The following is a 20,683-nucleotide window of genomic DNA, read 5'->3' as shown; positions in this document are numbered from 1 at the left end:
TGCCGCCTGATTGCTCAGGTACCCTTGGAGCTTCTGGAACAAGAAATGATTTTTCTATTGTATACGAAGCCTGCCCAATTTATTGTTCTGTTTCAGAAGAGCAAGCAGCTTAGTGTAATGAACACTGGGTTAATAAAACTCCTTGCGGGCTTCTTGTGTACACTGTAATCATTACACAACCTGTGAGTTAATAATTGGACCTTGTGCATTTAAGGCATATAAACAGAATAAAAACACATATATGAGAAATAATGTGTGTTTTCTACAAATTTAGTAGAATCAAAATGCTGAATGGAAGCTTGTATTTTACACTAGAATGAATTTTACTGGAGTGTTGAGTGCGGATGTCTCTCTGGTAGTTGAATTAGATTACTGTCAGAAGATTTATTTATCTATTTAGCAATACAACTCGATAACAGACCCTTCTGGCCCAACAAGCCTTTGTCACCCAATTACACCTGTGTGACCAACTAACTTACTGACTCGTATATCTTTAGACCGTGGGAGGAAACCCACAGGGTCACGCGGAGAATGTGCAGGCTCCTAACAGACAGTAGTGGGAATTGAACCTGCCAATACGGAATCATCCAGATTTATCTTGCAGTTAATAAATTCATTCATCTCCCTCTGGTGTTCCTCCCTCTTCCCTTTGTTCCATGGCCTTCTGTCCCCTTCCCCAGCCCTTTATCTCTTTCATTAATCAACTTCCTTGCTCTTTACTTCAGCCTCCCCCCCCCCCCAGTTTCACCTATCACCTTCTACCTTGTACTTCTTCCTCTCCTCCCCCTACCATCTTACTCTGACTTCTGATCCCCTTTTTCTAGCCCTGATGAAGGGTTACAGATCAAAACGTCAACTGTTTACTCTTTTTCGTAGATGCTGCCTGGCCTGCTGAGTTCCTCCAGCATTTTGTGTGTGTTGCCTTCATTCAAAGAGGGGTTATGCAAGTGCCCAGTTTTAGAGGTTAACAGCAATTAGTGTAGGTTATAGTCAAACACAGCAAGAGGTATATTTGTTTTATATGATACTCATTAATATCGTAAGATATTCTACAGAGGAATCTTATCAAGTAGATCAAGGGTTAAAGAGGGAGATTTCAGAAAGAGCTCTGAAAGTTGTGCTAGGAAAGATGGTTTTCAAGAATTCTTCTATGGGTAGAGAGCAAAGAGTGTAGAAGGAACTTTGAGTAGGAATATTGAGGCTTCTGCAGCAATGGAATGGATATTGGAAATACCGTTCAGGACCGAAGGGAGCAGGAGGTGATTCTGATCGATGTGCACTGAAGTTGTACAATGTAATGTGACAAGACATTGACTGATGGAGCCAGTGGTGAGGCACAGACCAGTTTCAATGCCTAATAGCTGACTTGCACTCAGAGCTTTCAGAAGGTGCAAATGGAAACAGATGAACATGTCACGGTACATGACAGTTTCCTCACTCAGTCAGGATGTAGGACAGTGATGGCCGCGGAGGGAGGTGGGCCAGATTCGAAGACTGTAGGCTGAAACAATGTTGTGGTTGTGATCAGAGGGTATTGATGGCTGAATTTGCTGTGGGTGTCAAAGGGGTGATGCTCATGCAAAACCTATTTAGCCTGATCTTTACCAATCTTCTTTTAATGTTCCTTGCTACCCTGCATTCTGAGGCCCCGTATAAATAATAATATCCGCCATCTTCAAAGGGAACCTGCCACCAAACTGCACCTTCTCCATTTCCCAGACATCTGCACTCACCTCGTCTTCCCACCACCTCAACAGAGATATCGTTCCTGTTGTCCTCACCTACCACCCTACGAACCTCTGCGTCCAAAACATCATCCTCCACAACTTCCGCTATCTTCAATGGGATCCTACCGCCAAAAGCTAAGTCTCCATCTCCCAGACATCCGCACTCAGCCCATCTTCCCACCACCTCAATAGAGATATCGTTCCTGTTGTCCTCACCTACCATCTCATAAGCCTATGTGTCCAACTAATCTCTCTCCTGGGACATACCTGTTACACTTGCCCATTTATCTCCACCCCGACTTCCATTCAAGGCCCTAAACAGTCCTTCCAAGTGAGGCAACACTTCATCTGTGAAACTATTGGGTTCATCTATTATGTCCGGTGCTCCCATTGTGGTCTACTCTGCGGTGGTGAGACCTATCATAAACTGGGGACTGCTTTGTCGAGCACCTCTGCTCCATTTGCCAAAAGTGGAATTTCCCAGTGACTAAACATTTTAATTCCTAGTCCCATTCCCATTCTGACATGTTGGTCCATGGCCTCCTCTTATGCCACAATGAGGTCATTCTCAGGGCGGAGGAACATATTGCATCTAAGTAGCCTCCAACCTGATGGCATGATTTCTCCTTCCAGATTTTTCCCCTCCCCCTTGTCTCTTCTATTCTGCACCTTTTCTCCTCTCCTGCCTATCACCTCCCCTGGTGCCCCTCCTTATTTCCTTTCTCCCATGGTCCTCTCTCCTCTTCTATCAGATTGCTTGTTCTCCAGCCCTTTAACTTTGCAACCCACCTGGGTCACCTTATCGCCTGGTCCTCTTTCCCCTCCCACCACCTTCTTATTCTGGCATTTTCCCCCTTCCGTTACAGTCCTGAAGAATAAACATCAACTGTTTATTAATTTCCACAGATGCTCCTCACCTGCTGAGTTCCTCCAGCATTCTGTGTGTGTTGCTCTGGATTTCCAGCATCTGCTGAATCTCTTGTATTTGAGACCATAAAGACACAGGAGCAGAACTAGGCCTTTGAACCCACTGGGGATGCTCTGCCATTCCACCATGGCTGATTTACTATCCCTCCCAACCCCATTCCCCAGCCTTCTCCCTGTGATACCCTTGCTAATCAAGAACCCATCAACCTCTGCTTTAAATATGCCCAATGACTTGGTCTCCACAGCAGAGTGTGATGAAGAGGAAACATTCAATTAGGGAGGTGCACCAATTGGCTCTTCGAGAGAGAGAGGAGAAAAAACTTAATCCTGAGTTAATAATCTGGAATCAAATTTGTGATAAAATAAGAATAATTGTCATGTCCTTTGTAGCTAAGTGCACTTAAGGCTTTCATCACTTTAATATTAAGTGTCATGTTAATGGGGCTGTCAATCACAGTCTTTTGCAAAGACACTTAGATCAGACACTGAGGTTTGGTAATGATCATAAGCTATTGTACAAGTGTCGGGCTGTATAGCTGTCGTTCCTTTCGAAGTAGGTGGGAGAGACATTCAAAAAAGAGGCCCATTTTCAGATTGCTGGATAATTGCTTGCAATCGCTTTTCCATTACCAGTTGAATAATTTCTTTTAGTGACTGCTTTTTTTTGATAGTCAGTTTGCTGTCAATTATCATCTCTGCTAAAGAATAAAGGGTGACTTGTATTTCTCCAGCATCCTTTGTGACCTCAGGATGTCTCAAAAGTATTTTAGTTTTAAAAGAAGTGTTTTTTTTGACTGAGGAAGTGCCAAGTGCCACACTGTGAATGAGGAGCCAGCAACCTGATTGAGTGCTGTAGCCACAGACCACAAGAACAGCTTGTTAACATAATATACCCCAGTGGCCGCTTTAATAGGTACATCTTTACACCTGCTCGGTAATGCAAATATCTAATCTGCCAATCATGTGGCAGTAACTCAGTGTATAAAAACATGTAGACATGGTCAAGAGGTTCAGTTACAAACACGATAAAATCTGCAGATGCTGGAAATCCAAGCAACATACACAAAATGCTGGAGGAACCCAGCAGGTCAGGCAGCATCTATGGAAAAGAGTACAGTCGATGTTTAGTTAAGTTGATGAAAGGTCAGCTGTCCTGATGAAGTGTCTTGGCCCAAAACATCGACTGTACTCTTTTGCATAGATGCTGTCTGGCCTGCTGAGTTCCTCTGGCATTTTGTGTGTGTTGCAAGAGGTTCAGACCAAACATCAGAATGTGATCTAAGTGACTTTGACTGTGGAATAATTGTTGGTGCCTGTTGGGATGGTTTGAGTGTCTCAGAAACTGCTAATCTTCTGGGATTTCCATGCACAATAGTCTTTAGATTTTACAGAGGATGGTGTGAGAAATAAAAAACATGCAGTAAGTGCTGTTCTGTAGGCGAAAGTGGGCAAAAGTGCTTTGTTAACAAGAATTCAGAGGAGAATGACCAGATTGATTCAAGCTGACTGCAAGGTGACAGTAACTCATATAACCGTGTGTTACATCAGTGATATGCAGAAGAGTCTCTCTGAATGCAAAACATGTTGAAACTGGAAGTGGATGGACTACAGCAGCAGAAGACCACAAACATACACCCAGTGGCCACTTACAGGAGGAATGTAAAGCAGTGGACACTGAGTGTAATTGGAAGCTTTGTGATAATAGTTGGCATTGCACAGTGGTGCATTTCCAACAGGTTGTTCCTCACCCTTCCTCAACCCCCCAGCCTCACGCTCCATCTACAGAAACTGTGGTAACGGGAACAAATTTTGTTCTGGTTGAATTACCTCAAATTGATAAGTAGCATTTTCCTTTTCCCAGTGACATCTGAACACCATCCTCAGATTCACCCTGCTGGCTCTTCCACTCCTGTGTTAAACAGCTTCTGGAATTCTGAGTGTATGACTCCATTATTTCTCTTGCCAGTACCTGTGGTCCCTAAACTCATGTACTTAGATGCTCCTTTCCGTAAGCCTCCACCATACCTTTCTCTTTTGACCATACTTGTTGATAAGATCATAAGACTTATTTACATTCTGCCATTCCATCATGGCTGATCTATTAGCTCCCTCAACCCCACTTTCCTGCCTTCTCCTTGCAACCTTTGATTCTCTTACTAAGCAAGAACCTATCAAGCTCTGCTTTAAGTATACTCAATGACTTGGCCTCCACGGCTGACTGTGGTAATTAATTCCACAGATTCGCCCCCCTCTGGCTAAAGCAATTCTTCCTCATCTCTCTTCTAAAGAGATGTCCTGTTCTGAGGCTGTGTCCTGTGGTCCTAGATTTTTCGACAATAGGAGACATACTGTCCATGTCCACTCTGTCCAGGTCTTTCAGTATTCAATAGGTTTCAATGAGATGCCTCCCTCATTCTTCTAAGTTTCAGCGAGTATAGGCCCAGAGCCATCAAACACTCCTCAGACCTTCTGTTTCTCGATCATTTTTGTGAGCCTCCTCTGGGTGCTGTCCAATGTCATGACATCTTTTCTTAGATAAGGGTCCCAAAGCTGCTCATAATGCTCCACGTACAGTCTGAACAATGCCTTTTAAAGCCTCAGCTGATGGTCTGACTGTCATTGTTTCTCAGGCCAATGATCTTTTCACAGAGGTCATTGCTTAAGCCGTGCTGAATAACCCGGCAATGAGGAAGAATCAATATTGATTAACGAATTTCTGGTCCCAGCTGTTGTATATGGACGGACATGATGGGATACATGTGTTATGAATAATTGCTGGCAGAAGTGAAAATAACTAATATCTTGAAATAAAATCTGGATGTGGGGGGTGATAGGAATATAGGGAGGATAAAATACCATTTGTATAACTGGGTGCTTGACGACCATCATAGATTTTGTGGGCCGAAGGTCCTGTTTGTTTGTTGTATGACTCCGGGTCCTTAAGCCATGGCAACTGGTGAGAATCAAAACCAGGCTCTAACTTAACTGATGGATTAATCCAGATGAAAGGTCTTGACCTGAAATGTCGACTGTCCATTTCCATCCCCTGATGCTGCCTGACCTTCTGAGTTCCTCCAGTTTCCTGTTTGTTGTTCTGATGCAAGGCTTGCCATCCTCGTTTACGTTATGGGTGCCTACCATTATCCAACAGGTCTGTGGGCTCCAGGCTAGGAACCTTGCTCTAATCTGACCTAGGCAATTGGCATGATAGATTGTCATCCCATTTAGAATTTATACCAACTGGAGAAAGAAGGAAATACTGAAAATATTGATTTGATCATGATCACTGCATTTTTGGATCTTGTGCTATCATGTATCAAAACCCTGTGCTTGGCTGATATAATAGGGACATTTATAAAAGTCCACCCCTCCCCACTCCATCCTCACCACACTCTACAGAGGTTGTATTGAGAGCATCCTGAGCAGCTGCATCACTGCCTGGTTCAGAAATTGCACCATCTCAGATTGCAAGACCCTGCAGCGGATAGTGAGGTCAGCTGAGAAGATCATCGGGGTCTATCTTCCCGCCATTACAGACATTTACACTACACGCTGCATCCATAAAGCAAACAACAATATGAAGGACCCCACGCACCCCTCATACAAACTCTTCTCCCTCCTGCCATCTGGCAAAAGGCACTGAAGTATTCGGGTTCTCACGACCAGACTATTTAACAGTTTCTTCCCCCAAGCCATCAGACTCCTCAATACCCAGAGCCTGGACTGACACCAACCTACAGCCCTCTACTGTGCCTATTGTCTTGTTTATTATTTATTGTAATGCCTGCACTGTTTTGTGCACTTTACGCAGTCCTGGGTAGGTCTGTAGTCTAGTGTAGTTTTGTGTTGTTTTATGTAGTTCAGTGTAGTTTTGTATTGTTTCATGTAGCACCATGGTCCTGAGAAACATTGTCTCGTTTTTACTGTGTACTGTGCCAGCAGTTATGGTCGAAATGACAATAAAAAGTGACTTGACTTGACTTTAGAAGGCTCTTAGGAAGGCACATGGGTGTAAGGAATATGGAGGGTTATGGGTTGTGTAAGAGGGAGGTCTTAGATTAGATTTATGTTGCTTGGCACAATCTTGTGGCCAAGAGGTCCCATACTATGCTATACTGTTCTATGTTTAAGTCTCTCCAATGCTTCCTGATGCTCCTGATCACTCACCTCTTTGACCGGTCTCTGGACCACCTATCCTACGATTGACTTATAACACTCGTCAAATTTTGAAGAATGATGCCACTGTGAGGAGCTTTACAATATTATGGGCACTAATATACATTGTCAAATACATAGAAAAATATAGCACAGGAACACAGACCTCAGTCATTGTTATCCTTGACAACTACGACAGCAAGTTAAACTAAAGCTGTGTGCCTGCACATGGTCCCGACTCTTCCGTTGCCTGCCTGTTTGTGATTCTGCCTAAATGCCTCTTAAACGTCAGTATCGGGTCTGTTCCCACCACCACCCCTGACAGGCACATATAACTCTATGTTTAAAAAAAATCTTATCCACACATCTCCTTTGAACTTTCTACCTCTCATCATAAATGTATGCCCTCTGGTATTTGACAATTCTCTCCTGGGAGAAAGCCTCTGACAATGTATTGTTGGATCCCAGTGCTTTTGTGATCCAAAGGTTCTTTGGAAGACAAGAACGAGGCATAAAGTGTATTGCTTATGATTGTTTTATTAAGTGTTACAAGAGCAAAGAAGAATCATCAAGAGAGACAAAGAAAAAGACTAAAAAGTAGTGTGGTTTTCTCATACCAGAGAAGAGGTAAACAGAAATTCCATTGATAACCAAACAGATAGCCAGATTCAAGTCATGTGACACCCACCCAAGAAGTTTCCAGAAAAATACAGAGGCAACTGTAACCACTGGAAAAACTCACTGAACAATTACACGTCTATTGGTGATGGTATAGAAATACAAACAAGCATAAGAAAGTTAAATTATACGAAAACTAACAATTCTACAGTCCAGTCCAATTCCATCCTATCTGTGGCTCTCATAATTTTTGAAATTTCCATCAAGTCTGCGACGCTCCAGAGAAAACAGCTCGAGTTTGTCCACCCTCTTCTTATAACTAATGCTTTCTAATCAAGTCGGCTCATTATAGCAATCAGGATAATTATGTGGCCTGTGTAATATAAGGACAGAGCCAATTACTGTGTGTCCTAGTTTTGCTGTGTCAAGTTCAGTGATTTCAGAACTGTGAAATTAGAGTCACACCAGAGGACAATGTGGATTGTGTTTTTAAAAGAGACGGTGTAAAATTAGGAGATAAAATCCAAAAACAGACACAAAGGTATGAATTGGAGAGGAGTGGAACTGTTCAGAGATGGCAGCAAAAAGTATGGCTGATTTAAAGCAAAAATGAGAGAAAGATCAGCAGAGGCTCCCGGATAACACTTGGCACCACAGCGTTGGCACTTCTTCAGTAATTTCCCCAAAACAGACACTTTGATAGATGAGGCAATCAGAGAGCAGAGGAACTGTGGCTGGACTCCAGGAAGCACCAGGCTGCTGTCAATGGTGCACTATCTCCAAGTCTCCCACCAACATTCAGCCGTTGAGCCCTTCCAGGAGCTGAAAGCAGTCTGCTCGGCCTGGCGTGTGGCCACATCAGTGCTGCTGCCCACAGTTCTCTGCAGAAACTGCTTTTTTGTCATTTTTCTTGTGTCCACATGAGATTGAGGGCTTGCTGGGTGACAGAGTGAGCCCTCACAATAGGGATTTGAGACTTGTTATATCCCCAGGCATCCAGATCATACAAGAAACTGTTACCAAAAGCATAGAATCTGATTCCCAATCCTCAGATTTGTACAGTGACCATTGATATTTAATTTCACCATTAAAGATTACAATTTGATTTTTTTTGTTTTGCCACCTGTGGAAAATAAATATCCTACTAAGTGAGTTCTATAGTGAAGTGATTCTCAGAGAAATAGAAGTAGAAGACCTAGATGGGATAAAAATCGGAGGTGTTAACATCAACAATATAAGATATGCAGATGATACCATCCTAACAGCAAGTGCTGCAGAAGACCTACAAATCCTCCTAGACTAAGTTGTACAAACAAGTGCAGTTTTTGGTCTAATCATCAACTGTTTTTAAAAAAAAAACCACACCAAACGTATAGTAATATCAAAACAGCAGGATAGTGCCAACTGCCAATTGTACAATCGAGATTGAACAAAAGACCAGCTTTGTTTACCTTGGTATCTTTATATCACAAGATGCTAGAAGTAAAGTAGAAATAAAAAGAATTGCCATTGTCAAAACCAACTTCCAAAAAATGAAACCCATTTTTACCAACAGACACATTTCTATGACAACAAGGCTTAGGCTACTAAAATGTTACAACTGGTCAATCTTGCTGTATGCTTCCAAAACATGGACTATAACACCAGAACTCCGAAGAAACTTAGAAGCAACAGAAATGTGGTTTCTTGGAAGAATGCTGAAAATATCATATAGAGATAGGGTAACTAATGAGACAGTACTCCAACGTGCCCATGCAAAAAGATCTTTAATGAGAACCTTAAATTAGAGGAAACTTAAATTCCTGGGCCATGTCATCAGAAAGGGAGAAATAGAATGCCTTACTTTACAAGGCCGTATGCCCGGGAAACACGGAAGAGGAAGGCAAAGAAGAAAATATATGGACACTGTGAAAGAACTAACAGATCTAAGTGTGCGAGATATCATTGAGGCTGCATGGGATCGTTCAATGTGGAAAGCCATGATCGCCCAAGTGTGTAACGCGCAAGGCACATGAAGAAGAAGATTAAGTGAGTGAGATGAGGGGATTGTCCAGCCAAGAAACGGCCTCAGTATCCTACCACTCACCATGTAAGACCTACCCTGGTTGGTCCTTCCAAAGTGCAACACCTCACACTTGTCCGCATTAATTTTTCAGCCCATTTTCTTGTTGATCCAGATCCCGCTGCAAGCTTTGATAGTCCTCCTCACTCTCGACTTCAGCCCATCTTGGTGTGATCCTGCCCCAGGCATTGCCTTAGTTCTTCCCAACACTGACCCCGCCCCACTTCCTCTCTTCTGTGCAACCTAAAACAGGCTTCTGTTTCTTCCTGCACCGGCGCTGCTTGCCTGGACAGCAATGTTTTTGAATCACAACATCTGCAGAATATTTTTATGTTCGATCACTCATTTGGGAGAATGGACACTAGATGAATTTTTAATACTAATGTGAATATGCACATGTTACTGTTGCTGCTTTTGATGTAATTACAATTTATTGAGACTGAAATTATCTGTTTTTCTAACTAATCAATAATGCCCAATATATCACAAATTTCCTCAAACTGAGCAACCAATGAAGATTATAAAATTCCAAGCAAGGCCTTTCAAAAACGAAGATCTCTGTCTACAAGGAAGGGAGCAATATACAGAAAGGGCTGCCTTTACTCAATGTTGGCTGGACTGATTGCTAAATTTTGTGTTTCTTTGTGGCAGGAGATCATCAAGTGGTCCAACTCCGGCTGAAGTCCAAGGAGACGGGCATGACTTTTGCCAGCACCAGCTTTGTCTTCTACAATTGCAGTGTTCATCACTCGTAAGTTAGTCTGATTGCACCTTTGATTGTTGGAACGAATGGGTTGTTCTACCAAGAGATTAGGATGAGAGGTTATTGCTACCAAGATAGTGGGATGAGAAGGTTGTCCTCCCAGTAGCTTGGGTCTGTATTCCATGGAGTTTAGAAGAATAAGCTCAATCTTACTCAAATGTGTAAGATTCTAAGGAGGGGTGGATATTGAGATGTTTTCACAGTGGGACAGTCTTGAACCATGGTATTTGGGTACAAGGTAAGGGATCAGTCATTTAAAACTAAGATGTGTGGAAATTTCTTTCTTACAGAGGATGATGATTCCCTGAGATTCTCTGCGCCAGTGGGTGGTGGGAGCTGGATTCTTGGATGTATTTAAAGTGATGGTGAATCAATATTTAGCAACACACAAAAAATGGTGGAGGATGGGGGCTCTTTATAGCGTTTAGAATAAAGGATTTCCCACTTCCACTCCAGTTCTAAGGATAAGTAGCACCCTGAAACGTCAATGGTTCCACTACATAAATGCATCCACACCTGCTAAGTTCTTCCATCATTTTGTGTGTGTTACTCTGGATTTGCAGCATCTGCAGAATCTCTTGTGTAATGAATCAATCTTTGATAGATCAAAGAAGGGAATGGAGAAATGGCACAGGAGAGAAGTTAAGGGCAGCATAGATTAGCCATGATCATATTGTATGTTGAGACAGATTTGAACAGTCAGATGGCCCACTGCTCCTTCTGACATCAAGAAAGCCTTAAAGCTCTCCGCTTCTTTCTCAACAAAAGATCCAACCAGTTCCCCTCCACCAATACCCTCCTCCAATTGGCAGAACTGGTCTTCACCCTCAACAACTTCTCCTTCAGCTCCTCCGACTTTCTCCAAAGTCAAAGTCATTAGCACCCACATGGGCCCCAGGTATGTCTGCCTTTTCATTGGCTACGTAGAACAGTTCCTGTTCCATGCCTTCCCTGATAATGTTCCACAGCTCTTTCTGCATCCCATTGATGACTGTATTGGTGCTGCTTCATGTACCCATGCTGAGCTCATCAATTTCATTTACTTTGTCTCCAACTTCCACCTGCCCTTAAATTCACTTGGTCCATTTCTGACACCTTCTTCCCCTTTCTCAATCTCTTTATCTCCATCACTGTCTACCAATATCTCTTATAAGCCTATTGATTCCCATGGTGATCTTGATTATACCTCTTCCATCCTGACTCCTTTTCTCAGTTCTTTGTCTCCACCGCATCTGTTCCCAGGATGAGGCTTTCCTTTCCAGGACATCAGGCTGTCCTCCTTCTTCAAAGAATGGGGTTTCCCTTCCTCCACTGTTGATGCTGCCCTCACCTGTATCACCTCCATGTCCTGGACATCTGCACTCACACCATCCTCCTGCCACCTGAACAGGAATGGAGTTCCTGTTGTCCTCACCTAGCACTCCAAGAGCCTCCGCATCCAACACATCAATCCCTGCAACTTATGTCATCTTCAGCTGGGTCCTACCATGAAGCGCATCTTTAGACACCTCCCACCCATCTCTCCACTTCCTGTAGGAACCTCTGCCTCCATGGTTCCTTTGTCCACTTGTCCCTCCCTGCAAATCTCCCTCCTGGCACATATCCTTGCAAGTAACAGAAATGCTACTGCGGCCCATATACTTCCTACCTTACGGTGCCCCAGACAGTCTTTCCAGGTGAGGCAACACTTTGCCTGCAAATCTATTGGGGCCGTCTATTGTATCTGGTGCTCCCTTTGTGGCCTGCTTTATATTGGTGAGATCTGTCGTAAGACAGGAGACCACTTTGTCGAGCACCTCCACTCTATCTGCCAAAGGTGGCATTTCCTGGTGGCAAGCTATTTTAATTCCTATTCCCATTCCTGTTCCGACATTCCGGTTCATGACCTCCTTGTTTGCCAGGACAAGGCCACTCTCAGTGTGGTAAACTACATCTCATATTCCTTCTAGTTAGTCTCCAACTTTCTTATCTTAGGGATAATATGTCATCTGGGATTAAATAGCTGCTCTAACCTTTCCCAATTTAATACCTTAACAAAAATTGAAATGAAAGCTGGCCTACAGCTGAATATCTATCCCTACTTTCACATTCTAGACCAGGAATGAGTCATTGGCATAGAGGTGGCATTCTTGTCAAGCTGTCTGGTAGTCATATTCAAATCCCCTCTCCAGATGCTCTCACCTACTTGAGTTTCTAGCTGTGGCTCTAAATTCCAGATGTATCTAATGGGGCACTTGCAGCAGATAGTTGTGGACTGCAGGAACCCTGAATCCCTCTGTCTGTAGATGTCAGGTGGGTATTTGGATCTTTACCGGCTTTCAATGAGCTGTTCAGTTAATTCTCCTTCCAGAATGTTTCTTCATATCTCTGCAAATTTTTTCCTTCTTCAAATATTTATCCAATTTCCTACTGAAAGCCGTGATTTAATCTGTTTCCAGCTTTTCAGTCCAGGCATTAAAAATCATAACTTGGGTAAATAAAGATATTTGTTTATGGTGTGCTCCCTTTCCCATAGTTGTTGACTCTTCAGCGACTGCTTTCTCCTTTTTCACCCTCTCATAACATTGTTGATTTTAAACTGCTTGGTCATACTTTATCTAAGCCTTCTCCACAAGACCTAACCAGACTTTCAATTACTGTAAAGATACCAGTGTCCATGGATGGACATTGCTGTTGGTAAGTCTGCAAGGCTTTCTCAAGTTCAAGTTTATTGTCATTTGTGTATGCCGCCAAATGGAACAATGCTCCTCTCGACCAAGGTACACAACACAGTACATACTGTATAACTCACTCAGTCCACAGTCCAAAGACATACTGGGTTAGTGGTCATTGTAAATTGTCCAGTGATTAGGTTAGGTTTAAATCAGGGGTTGTCGGGGGTTTGTTGTGCAGAGTGGCTGAAAGGTCTGGAAGGCTATTCTGTGCTGTAACTCTAAATAACTAAGCAATATATTATAGAAAATACAGCATAGAAATAATGTTTAATGTTGATCATTAATAATGGTACAGTAAGTTGTTAATTATTAGTGCATCTACATGATTGTGTTTGTAAGATTCTGAATAATAGATTGCCTAAATGAACTGCAATTAGTGGCATCAATTCTGTCAAGCATGCCAAAGTTCCTCAGATCATTTGCTGAAGTTCCTCAGATTATTTGCTAATTGATTTCACTTGTCCCATCACCCCTCTCCTCCATAATGATGATGTTAGCAGCAAGTTACAGGAGTCCCTGTGGAATTTCCAGCCTTAATTAAATTGGGTTGTTCAGAAGTGGACCTCCACCTCCTCCAGCCCTTTATTTCTTTCACCAATCAACTTCCCAGCTCTTTACTTCATCCCTTCCCTTCCCAGTTTCACCTATTGCCTACCACCTTGACCTTCTTCCCCTACTCCCCTTACTCTAACTTCTCTTCCGTTCCAGTCCTGTTGAAGGGTCTCAATGCGAAACGTCAACTATCTTCTCTTTTCCATAGATGCTGCCTGGCCTGCTGAGTTCCTCCAGCATTGTGTGTGTGTGTGTGTGTGTTGCTTTGGAGATCCAGCATCTGCAGATTTTCTTGCATTTGTGATGTTGAGGGAAGATTCCTCTTGTGCCCACTCTAGTCTATGTTTCAGATGGTGGGCAGAGGGATAGAAATGTGGAGCAACCCACACAAAATGTTGGAGGAACTCAGCATTTTGTGTATGTTGCTTCAGGTCAGGCACCATCGATGAAAATGAATAAAGAATCAACGTTACCGACTGAGACAACCGCTAATTACCATTCCAATCAACTTTGACCAACTCTTCTCCCCAGCCTCTCTAGTTATCTTTACTCACCTGTAATACTGGTACGTCTAATTTTAGCTTATCCTTCCAAATTGTAGGGTGACTTAGGGTATAAATGTGAAAAGTTTGGCATTCATCTCCTGCCTCCATGTCGCCAGCCTGAACAGATCTCTGCTCTCCCATTTTCACTTCTTGTGTTTCCATTATTTTTCATCTGGTGGCCATGCCTTTAATTGTTAAACCCCAGAGACCTGGGATTGCTTCTCTAGACTTCCTTGCAGCTTTCTTCTCCTTTAAATACAGCTTAAATCTTGACTCTTTGGCCAATCCTTTGTTGTTTATCCATCTTAATATTTTGTTCTGTGGCTCAGGGTCAGATTTTATTATCCCTCCTGTTACAATGTACGATAACATAAAATGTTCTCTATAAATGCAAGCTGTCCACTTGTCCACACAATTCACTAAGCTGTTATCTGTTACTGTTTTTCTTCCATCACGGTGGCTGGCTTTCTGTTCGAGCCTCATTGCTGACCTCCCTCATGACCTTTTGTCAAGGACTTGACATTGTTGACACCTGGAACTCAGTGGAACCAATAGTTATTCTGCGTCTATCTTACTTCCTTATCACTTGAAGGATTGATCAGAGCTTGTATCCATTGATTACGTGATTGGATTCCAGTTATATGTGAATAGCTATACCGTTTTTGAACTGTGGCAATTCAAAGGATTTTGTTGGAGTAGACAGATTTTGACAGTCTGAATTAAAATACACAAAGGTTTTGCAATGGCTTGTGATGCACAATCTGATTCTGTGTTCTGTGTGAGCAGGTGCCTGTCGTGTGTGAATAGTCCCTATAAGTGCCACTGGTGTAAATATCGACACGTCTGCACGCATGACCCAAGGACGTGCTCTTTCCAGGAGGGCCGAGTCAATGTGTCGGAGGTAAGGATATGTCAAACTTCCTTCTCCCCTCCACCCTCGAACCCTACACAGCTGCCAGAAACAGTGGCGGTATTAGAAACCAAAACCGTGACAGGGAACAGGAAATAAGATTGAGACAACATTTTATTCTTCCTTTCCATTTCCCTGCACCTGCTGTCCTCCTGAGAAGCCACTAGATCAATGGAAATTCTCAAAGCTCAGGCTTCAAGATGCATATATGTCACCATACACTACCTTGAGATTCATTTTCTTGCAAGCATTCATAGTAGAACAAATAAATACAATAAGAGTGAAAAGCTCCACACAGTCTAAGACAGACAAACAACATGTTTATGAAGGAAGAGGTGCAGTCGACGTTTCAGGCCGAGACCCTTCGTCAGGACTAACTGAAGGAAGAGTGAGTAAGGGATTTGAAAGTTGGAGGGGGAGGGGGAGATCCAAAATGATAGGAGAAGACAGGAGGGGGAGGGATGGAGCCAAGAGCTGGACAGGTGATAGGCAAAAGGGATATGAGAGGATCATGGGACAGGAGGTCCGGGAAGAAAGACGGGGGGGGGGGGACCCAGAGGATGGGCAAGAGGTATATTCAGGGGGACAGAGGGAGAAAAAGGAGAGTGAGAGAAAGAATGTGTGCATAAATATAAGTAACAGATGGGGTACGAGGGGGAGATGGGGCCTTAGCGGAAGTTAGAGAAGTTGATGTTCATGCCATCAGGTTGGAGGCTACCCAGACGGAATATAAGGTGTTGTTTCTCCAACCTGAGTGTGGCTTCATCTTTACAGTAGAGGAGGCCGTGGATAGACATGTCAGAATGGGAATGGGATGTGGAATTAAAATGTGTGGCCACTGGGAGATCCTGCTTTCTCTGGCGGACAGAGCGTAGATGTTCAGCAAAGCGGTCTCTCAGTCTGCGTCGGGTCTCGCCAATATATAAAAGGCCACATCGGGAGCACCGGACGCAGTATATCACCCCAGTCGACTCACAGGTGAAGTGTTGCCTCACCTGGAAGGACTGTTTGGGGCCCTGAATGGTGGTAAAGGAGGAAGTGTAAGGGCATGTGTAGCACTTGTTCCGCTTGCACGGATAAGTGCCAGGAGGGAGATCAGTGGGGGGGGATGGGGGGGACGAATGGACAAGGGAGTTGTGTAGGGAGCGATCCTTGCGGAATGTGGGGGGGGGGGAGGGAAAGATGTGCTTAGTGGTGGGATCCCGTTGGAGGTGGCGGAAGTTACGGAGAATAATATGTTGGACCCGGAGGCTGGTGGGGTGGTAGGTGAGGACCAGGGGAACCCTATTCCAAGTGGGGTGGCGGGAGGATGGAGTGAGAGCAGATGTACGTGAAATGGGGGAGATGCGTTTAAGAGCAGAGTTGATAGTGGAGGAAGGAAAGCCCCTTTCTTTAAAAAAGGAAGACATCTCCCTCATCCTAGAATGAAAAGCCTCATCCTGAGAGCAGATGCGGCGGAGACAGAGGAATTGCGAGAAGGGGATGGCGTTTTTGCAAGAGACAGGGTGAGAAGAGGAATAGTCCAGATAGCTGTGAGAGTCAGCAGGCTTATAGTAGACATCAGTGGATAAGCTGTCTCCAGAGACAGAGACAGAAAGATCTAGAAAGGGGAGGGAGGTGTTGGAAATGGACCAGGTAAACTTGAGGGCAGGGTGAAAGTTGGAGGCAAAGTTAATAAAGTCAACGAGTTCTGCATGCGTGCAGGAAGCAGCGCCAATGCAGTCGTCGATGTAGCGAAGGAAAAGTGGGGGACAGATACCGGAATAGGCACGGAACATAAATTGTTCCACAAACCCAACAAAAAGGCAGGCATAGCTAGGACCCATACGGATGCCCATAGCTACACCTTTAGTTTGGAGGAAGTGGGAGGAGCCAAAGGAGAAATTATTAAGAGTAAGGACTAATTCCGCTGGACGGAGCAGAGTGGTGGTAGAGGGGAACTGATTAGGTCTGGAATCCAAAAAGAAGCGTAGAGCTTTGAGACCTTCCTGATGGGGGATGGAAGTATATAAGGACTGGACATCCATGGTGAAAATAAAGCGGTGGGGGCCAGGGAACTTAAAATCATCAAAGTTTAAGAGCGTGAGAAGTGTCACAAACATAGGTCGGAAGGGATTGAACAAGGGGGGATAAAACCGTGTCGAGGTATGCAGAAACGAGTTTGGTGGGGCAGGAGCAAGCTGAGACAATAGGTCGGCCAGGACAGGCAGGTTTGTGGATCTTGGGTAGGAGGTAGAAACGGGAAGTGCGGGGTGTGGGAACTATAAGGTTGGTAGCAGTGGATGGGAGATCCCCCTGAGCGGATAAAGTCGGTGATGGTGTGGGAGACAATGGCCTGGTGCTCCTTAGTGGGGTCACGATCGAGGGGTAAATAAGAGGAGGTATCCGCGAGTTGTCGCTGTGCCTCGGCAAGGTAGAGGTCAGTACGCCAGACTACAACAGCACCCCCCTTATCGGTGGGTTTAATAATAAGGTTAGGATTAGTGCGGAGGGAGTGGAGAGCAGAGCGTTCGGAAGGAGTGAGGTTGGAATGGGGACAAGGTGCGGTGAAGTCGAGACAGTTGATGTCCTGTCGGCAATTAGCGATAAAGAGATCCAGAGCAGGCAGAAGACCAGAGCGGGGTGTCCATGAAGAAGAGGAGGGTTGAAGACGGGAGAAGGGGTCATCGGTGGGGGTGGAAGAGTCCTTGCCGAAGAAGTAGGCTCGGAGGCGGAGACGGCGGAAGAAAAGTTCCGCATCGTGGCGAACACGGAACTCGCTGAGGTGTGGGCGAAGGGGGACAAACGTGAGGCCCTTACTGAGAACAGAGCGTTCTGCCTCCAACAGTTGAAGGTCGGAGGGGATGGTAAAGACCCGGCACGGATGAGAGCTGGGATCAGGGGGGAGGAGGGAAGCTGGGGGTGTCAGTGGAGAGGGGAGGGTTGGGGTGAGAGGAAGATGGAGCCTCTGTCACCTATCACCTGTCCAGTTCTTGGCTCCATCCCTTCCCCTCCCGTCTTCTCCTATCATTTTGGATCTCCCCCTCCCCCTCCAACTTTCAAATCCCTTACTCACTCTTCCTTCAGTTAGTCCTGACGAAGGGTCTCGGCCTGAAACGTCGACTGCACCTCTTCCTAGAGATGCTGCCTGGTCTGCTGCGTTCACCAGCAACTTTGATGTGTGTTGCTTGAATTTCCAGCATCTGCAGAATTCCTGTTGTTAACATGTTTATGATACATGTTTTTATTAGATCAGGGATATGGCACCAAGGTTTGAAAATAGAGTTTAGAGAAAGTGGAGGACTGAAGGGCAAGGGACAAGATTGGATTTTAGATTTAGTAGATTTATTTTTTTATTAATCACATGTACATCAAATCTTATAGTTAAATACGTCATTTGCATTAACAACCAACACAGTCTGAGGATGTGCTAGGGACACTATACCAACATATTCCAGTACCAACATAGCATGTCCATAATGCTCAATACATAATAACATGCAGCCAACGTACAAGCAACAACAGTGAAAGAAACCCATCTCCCACCAACAGTGCACGCGCGCACATGCGCACTCACACTCACACTCACACCACACACACTCACTCACACTCTCGCACACACTGTCACACACTCTCACTCTCTCACACACACACACACACACACACACACACACACAACTGGCACAGTGGTGTAGTGATTAGCACAACACTTTATGGTACAGGCAACCAGAGTTCAATTCCAGTTGCTGCCTATAAGCAGTTTGTTTGTTCTCCCTATGACCAAGTGGGTTTCCTCCGGGTGCTCTGGGTTCCTCCCACAGTCCATAGACCTACCGCTTGGTAAGTTAATTGGTCATTGTAAATTGTCATGTGATTGAGGGATTTCTGGGTGGCGTGGCTCGGAGGGCTGGAAGGGACTACTCCACGCTCCATCTCAATTTTTTAAAATTAATTAGAAAACACAGATAGGCAGAGAGGTAATGTTGATGACTTCATTGTCTACTCGGAAATCTGATGGCGGAAGGATAGAATCTGTTGAGTGTGTGTCTTCAGACTCCTGCTACCATCAAGACTGCACCAACTTGGGTGTTCAACCAGTGTGTAAAACACAACAAACTGTGCAAATACAAAAAAAAAGAAATAATGAGGTGCAGTCTTTCATTGATTCTATTATGATTTTTATTCTGTAATGGATTTATTGGGTATGCCTGCAGAAAAATGAATCACAAGGTTGTAGATAGTGACATAGATGTGCTTTGATAATAAGTTTACTTTGAACATTGAACATGGCATGTCTGGGGTGATGGGGTGTCTTGCACAAGCAGTTACAGGAATCTTGTTAAGGTGCTACCTCAAAGCAACTCCTTTTGTATTTCACTGGAAGGCCAGTCTTAATTCGATCTGAGATTCTGGAGTGGGAGTTGAAATCCATTCTGTTGTTCTTAAAATAGTCTTAAGGAGAGCATAATTAACCCAATCATTAGAGCTATCTGGTTCATGCCCATCTCAGTGGTATTCACTCCTGACCCTGGGGTATGAGACAAGGAGTGAGCCAAGTTCACCTCTGCCAAATTTACTATACCGGATGGAGTTCTGGTGCTTTGGATTTAAACATTTAGGTACTTGATCCACAAACAATCCTTCCTTCAATAAAAGACACCATGAACTCCAAGGGTTGAACAATCTTATCCTGTGTTATAACCCAAGTATGTATCTAGGCTGATGCCATAAAAATGGGCTGGACTAAAATCCAAGCTTTGGGCTTAAAGTGCTGTCCTCACTGCACTGTGTTCTATGTATAGTTTGGTTCTTAGTCATTTTGTTTTCTTTTGTCACGGCACATTGATAGCTGCAGAGAAAGCTGCTGGTCGTGTCGCACAGGGAGGCTGGCCAACAGCACTACGTTCAACCAAGGCTGTGAGCTGCCAGCAATCTCAATTGGCAAATGTAACAATAAATAAACAGTATCGCAGCGACTGAGCCTTAACATTCAAAGAGATTTGCCGTCTGAGCCTCAGTTACTGATGAAGACTGCCAAAATGGCAACCCAGTGACTCTCGCAGGATAAGGACTTGATGTAAGTGCGAGTTAATTCAGGCTGCAGATCTCCTTCTGTTCTTTTGTGTTCTTGTGAATGCTAAAGTAACCACTTACTCCTGGAACAGTGAAGGAGGCCATTCAGCCCTTTAATTCTATACCACCACTCGGTTAGATCATGTCTGGTCGGTTTCTTAAATCCAACTTACTGGCCTTGCAACTATAACCTTTAGTGTGGTAGGGGTGGCACAATAATACAGTAGTTAGTGCCATCTCTTTACAGCGCCAGCGATCACTGATGGGGTTCACTTCCCTCCATTGTCTGTAAAGAGCTTGTACGTACTCCCCCCCCACCCCCCAACCGCGTGAATTTCCTCCGGGTGCCCTGCATTCCTCCGGAATTACAAAGGTGTACGGTCAGGTTTAGGGTTGGTAAGTTGTGGGTGTGCTATGTTGGTGCAATACTTGCAGGCCATCCCCAGCTCATCCTCAATGAAATGATTGATGCATTTTGCAGTATATATGTGCATGTGTCCAAGCTTATCTTAATCTTTAAATCTTTACTAACAAAATCAACTGAGCTTTTCTGTCGAGGTCCTGCAGCTTCTGAGGCTGGGTGTCAGGAGTTTCACATTGCCAGCATGACCTTCAATAACTGGGGAGATGGTGTGAATTGGGCAAGGGGCGAGTAAGT

At 44.2% G+C, this 20,683-nt stretch overlaps 1 protein-coding gene across 6 annotated transcripts in view; it reads left to right on the top strand.

The window, feature by feature from the left end:
• Nucleotides 1-20,683, top strand: part of plxna4 (plexin A4) — an 811,940-nt gene that overhangs the window by 589,051 nt on the left and 202,206 nt on the right. For all 6 annotated transcript variants that reach the window (XM_072241488.1, XM_072241485.1, XM_072241487.1 and 3 more), the window contains exons 8-9: nt 10,141-10,240; nt 14,850-14,964. In XM_072241488.1, coding sequence (XP_072097589.1) covers nt 10,141-10,240; nt 14,850-14,964 — 215 coding nt within the window. The remainder of the gene's footprint in view (nt 1-10,140; nt 10,241-14,849; nt 14,965-20,683) is intronic.

This window comes from Mobula birostris, chromosome 23, assembly GCF_030028105.1.
Source record: "Mobula birostris isolate sMobBir1 chromosome 23, sMobBir1.hap1, whole genome shotgun sequence".
Taxonomy (NCBI): Eukaryota; Metazoa; Chordata; class Chondrichthyes; order Myliobatiformes; family Myliobatidae; genus Mobula; species Mobula birostris.
Note: the sequence above shows the minus strand (reverse complement) of the source record. Positions and strands in the feature narration are given on the sequence as shown.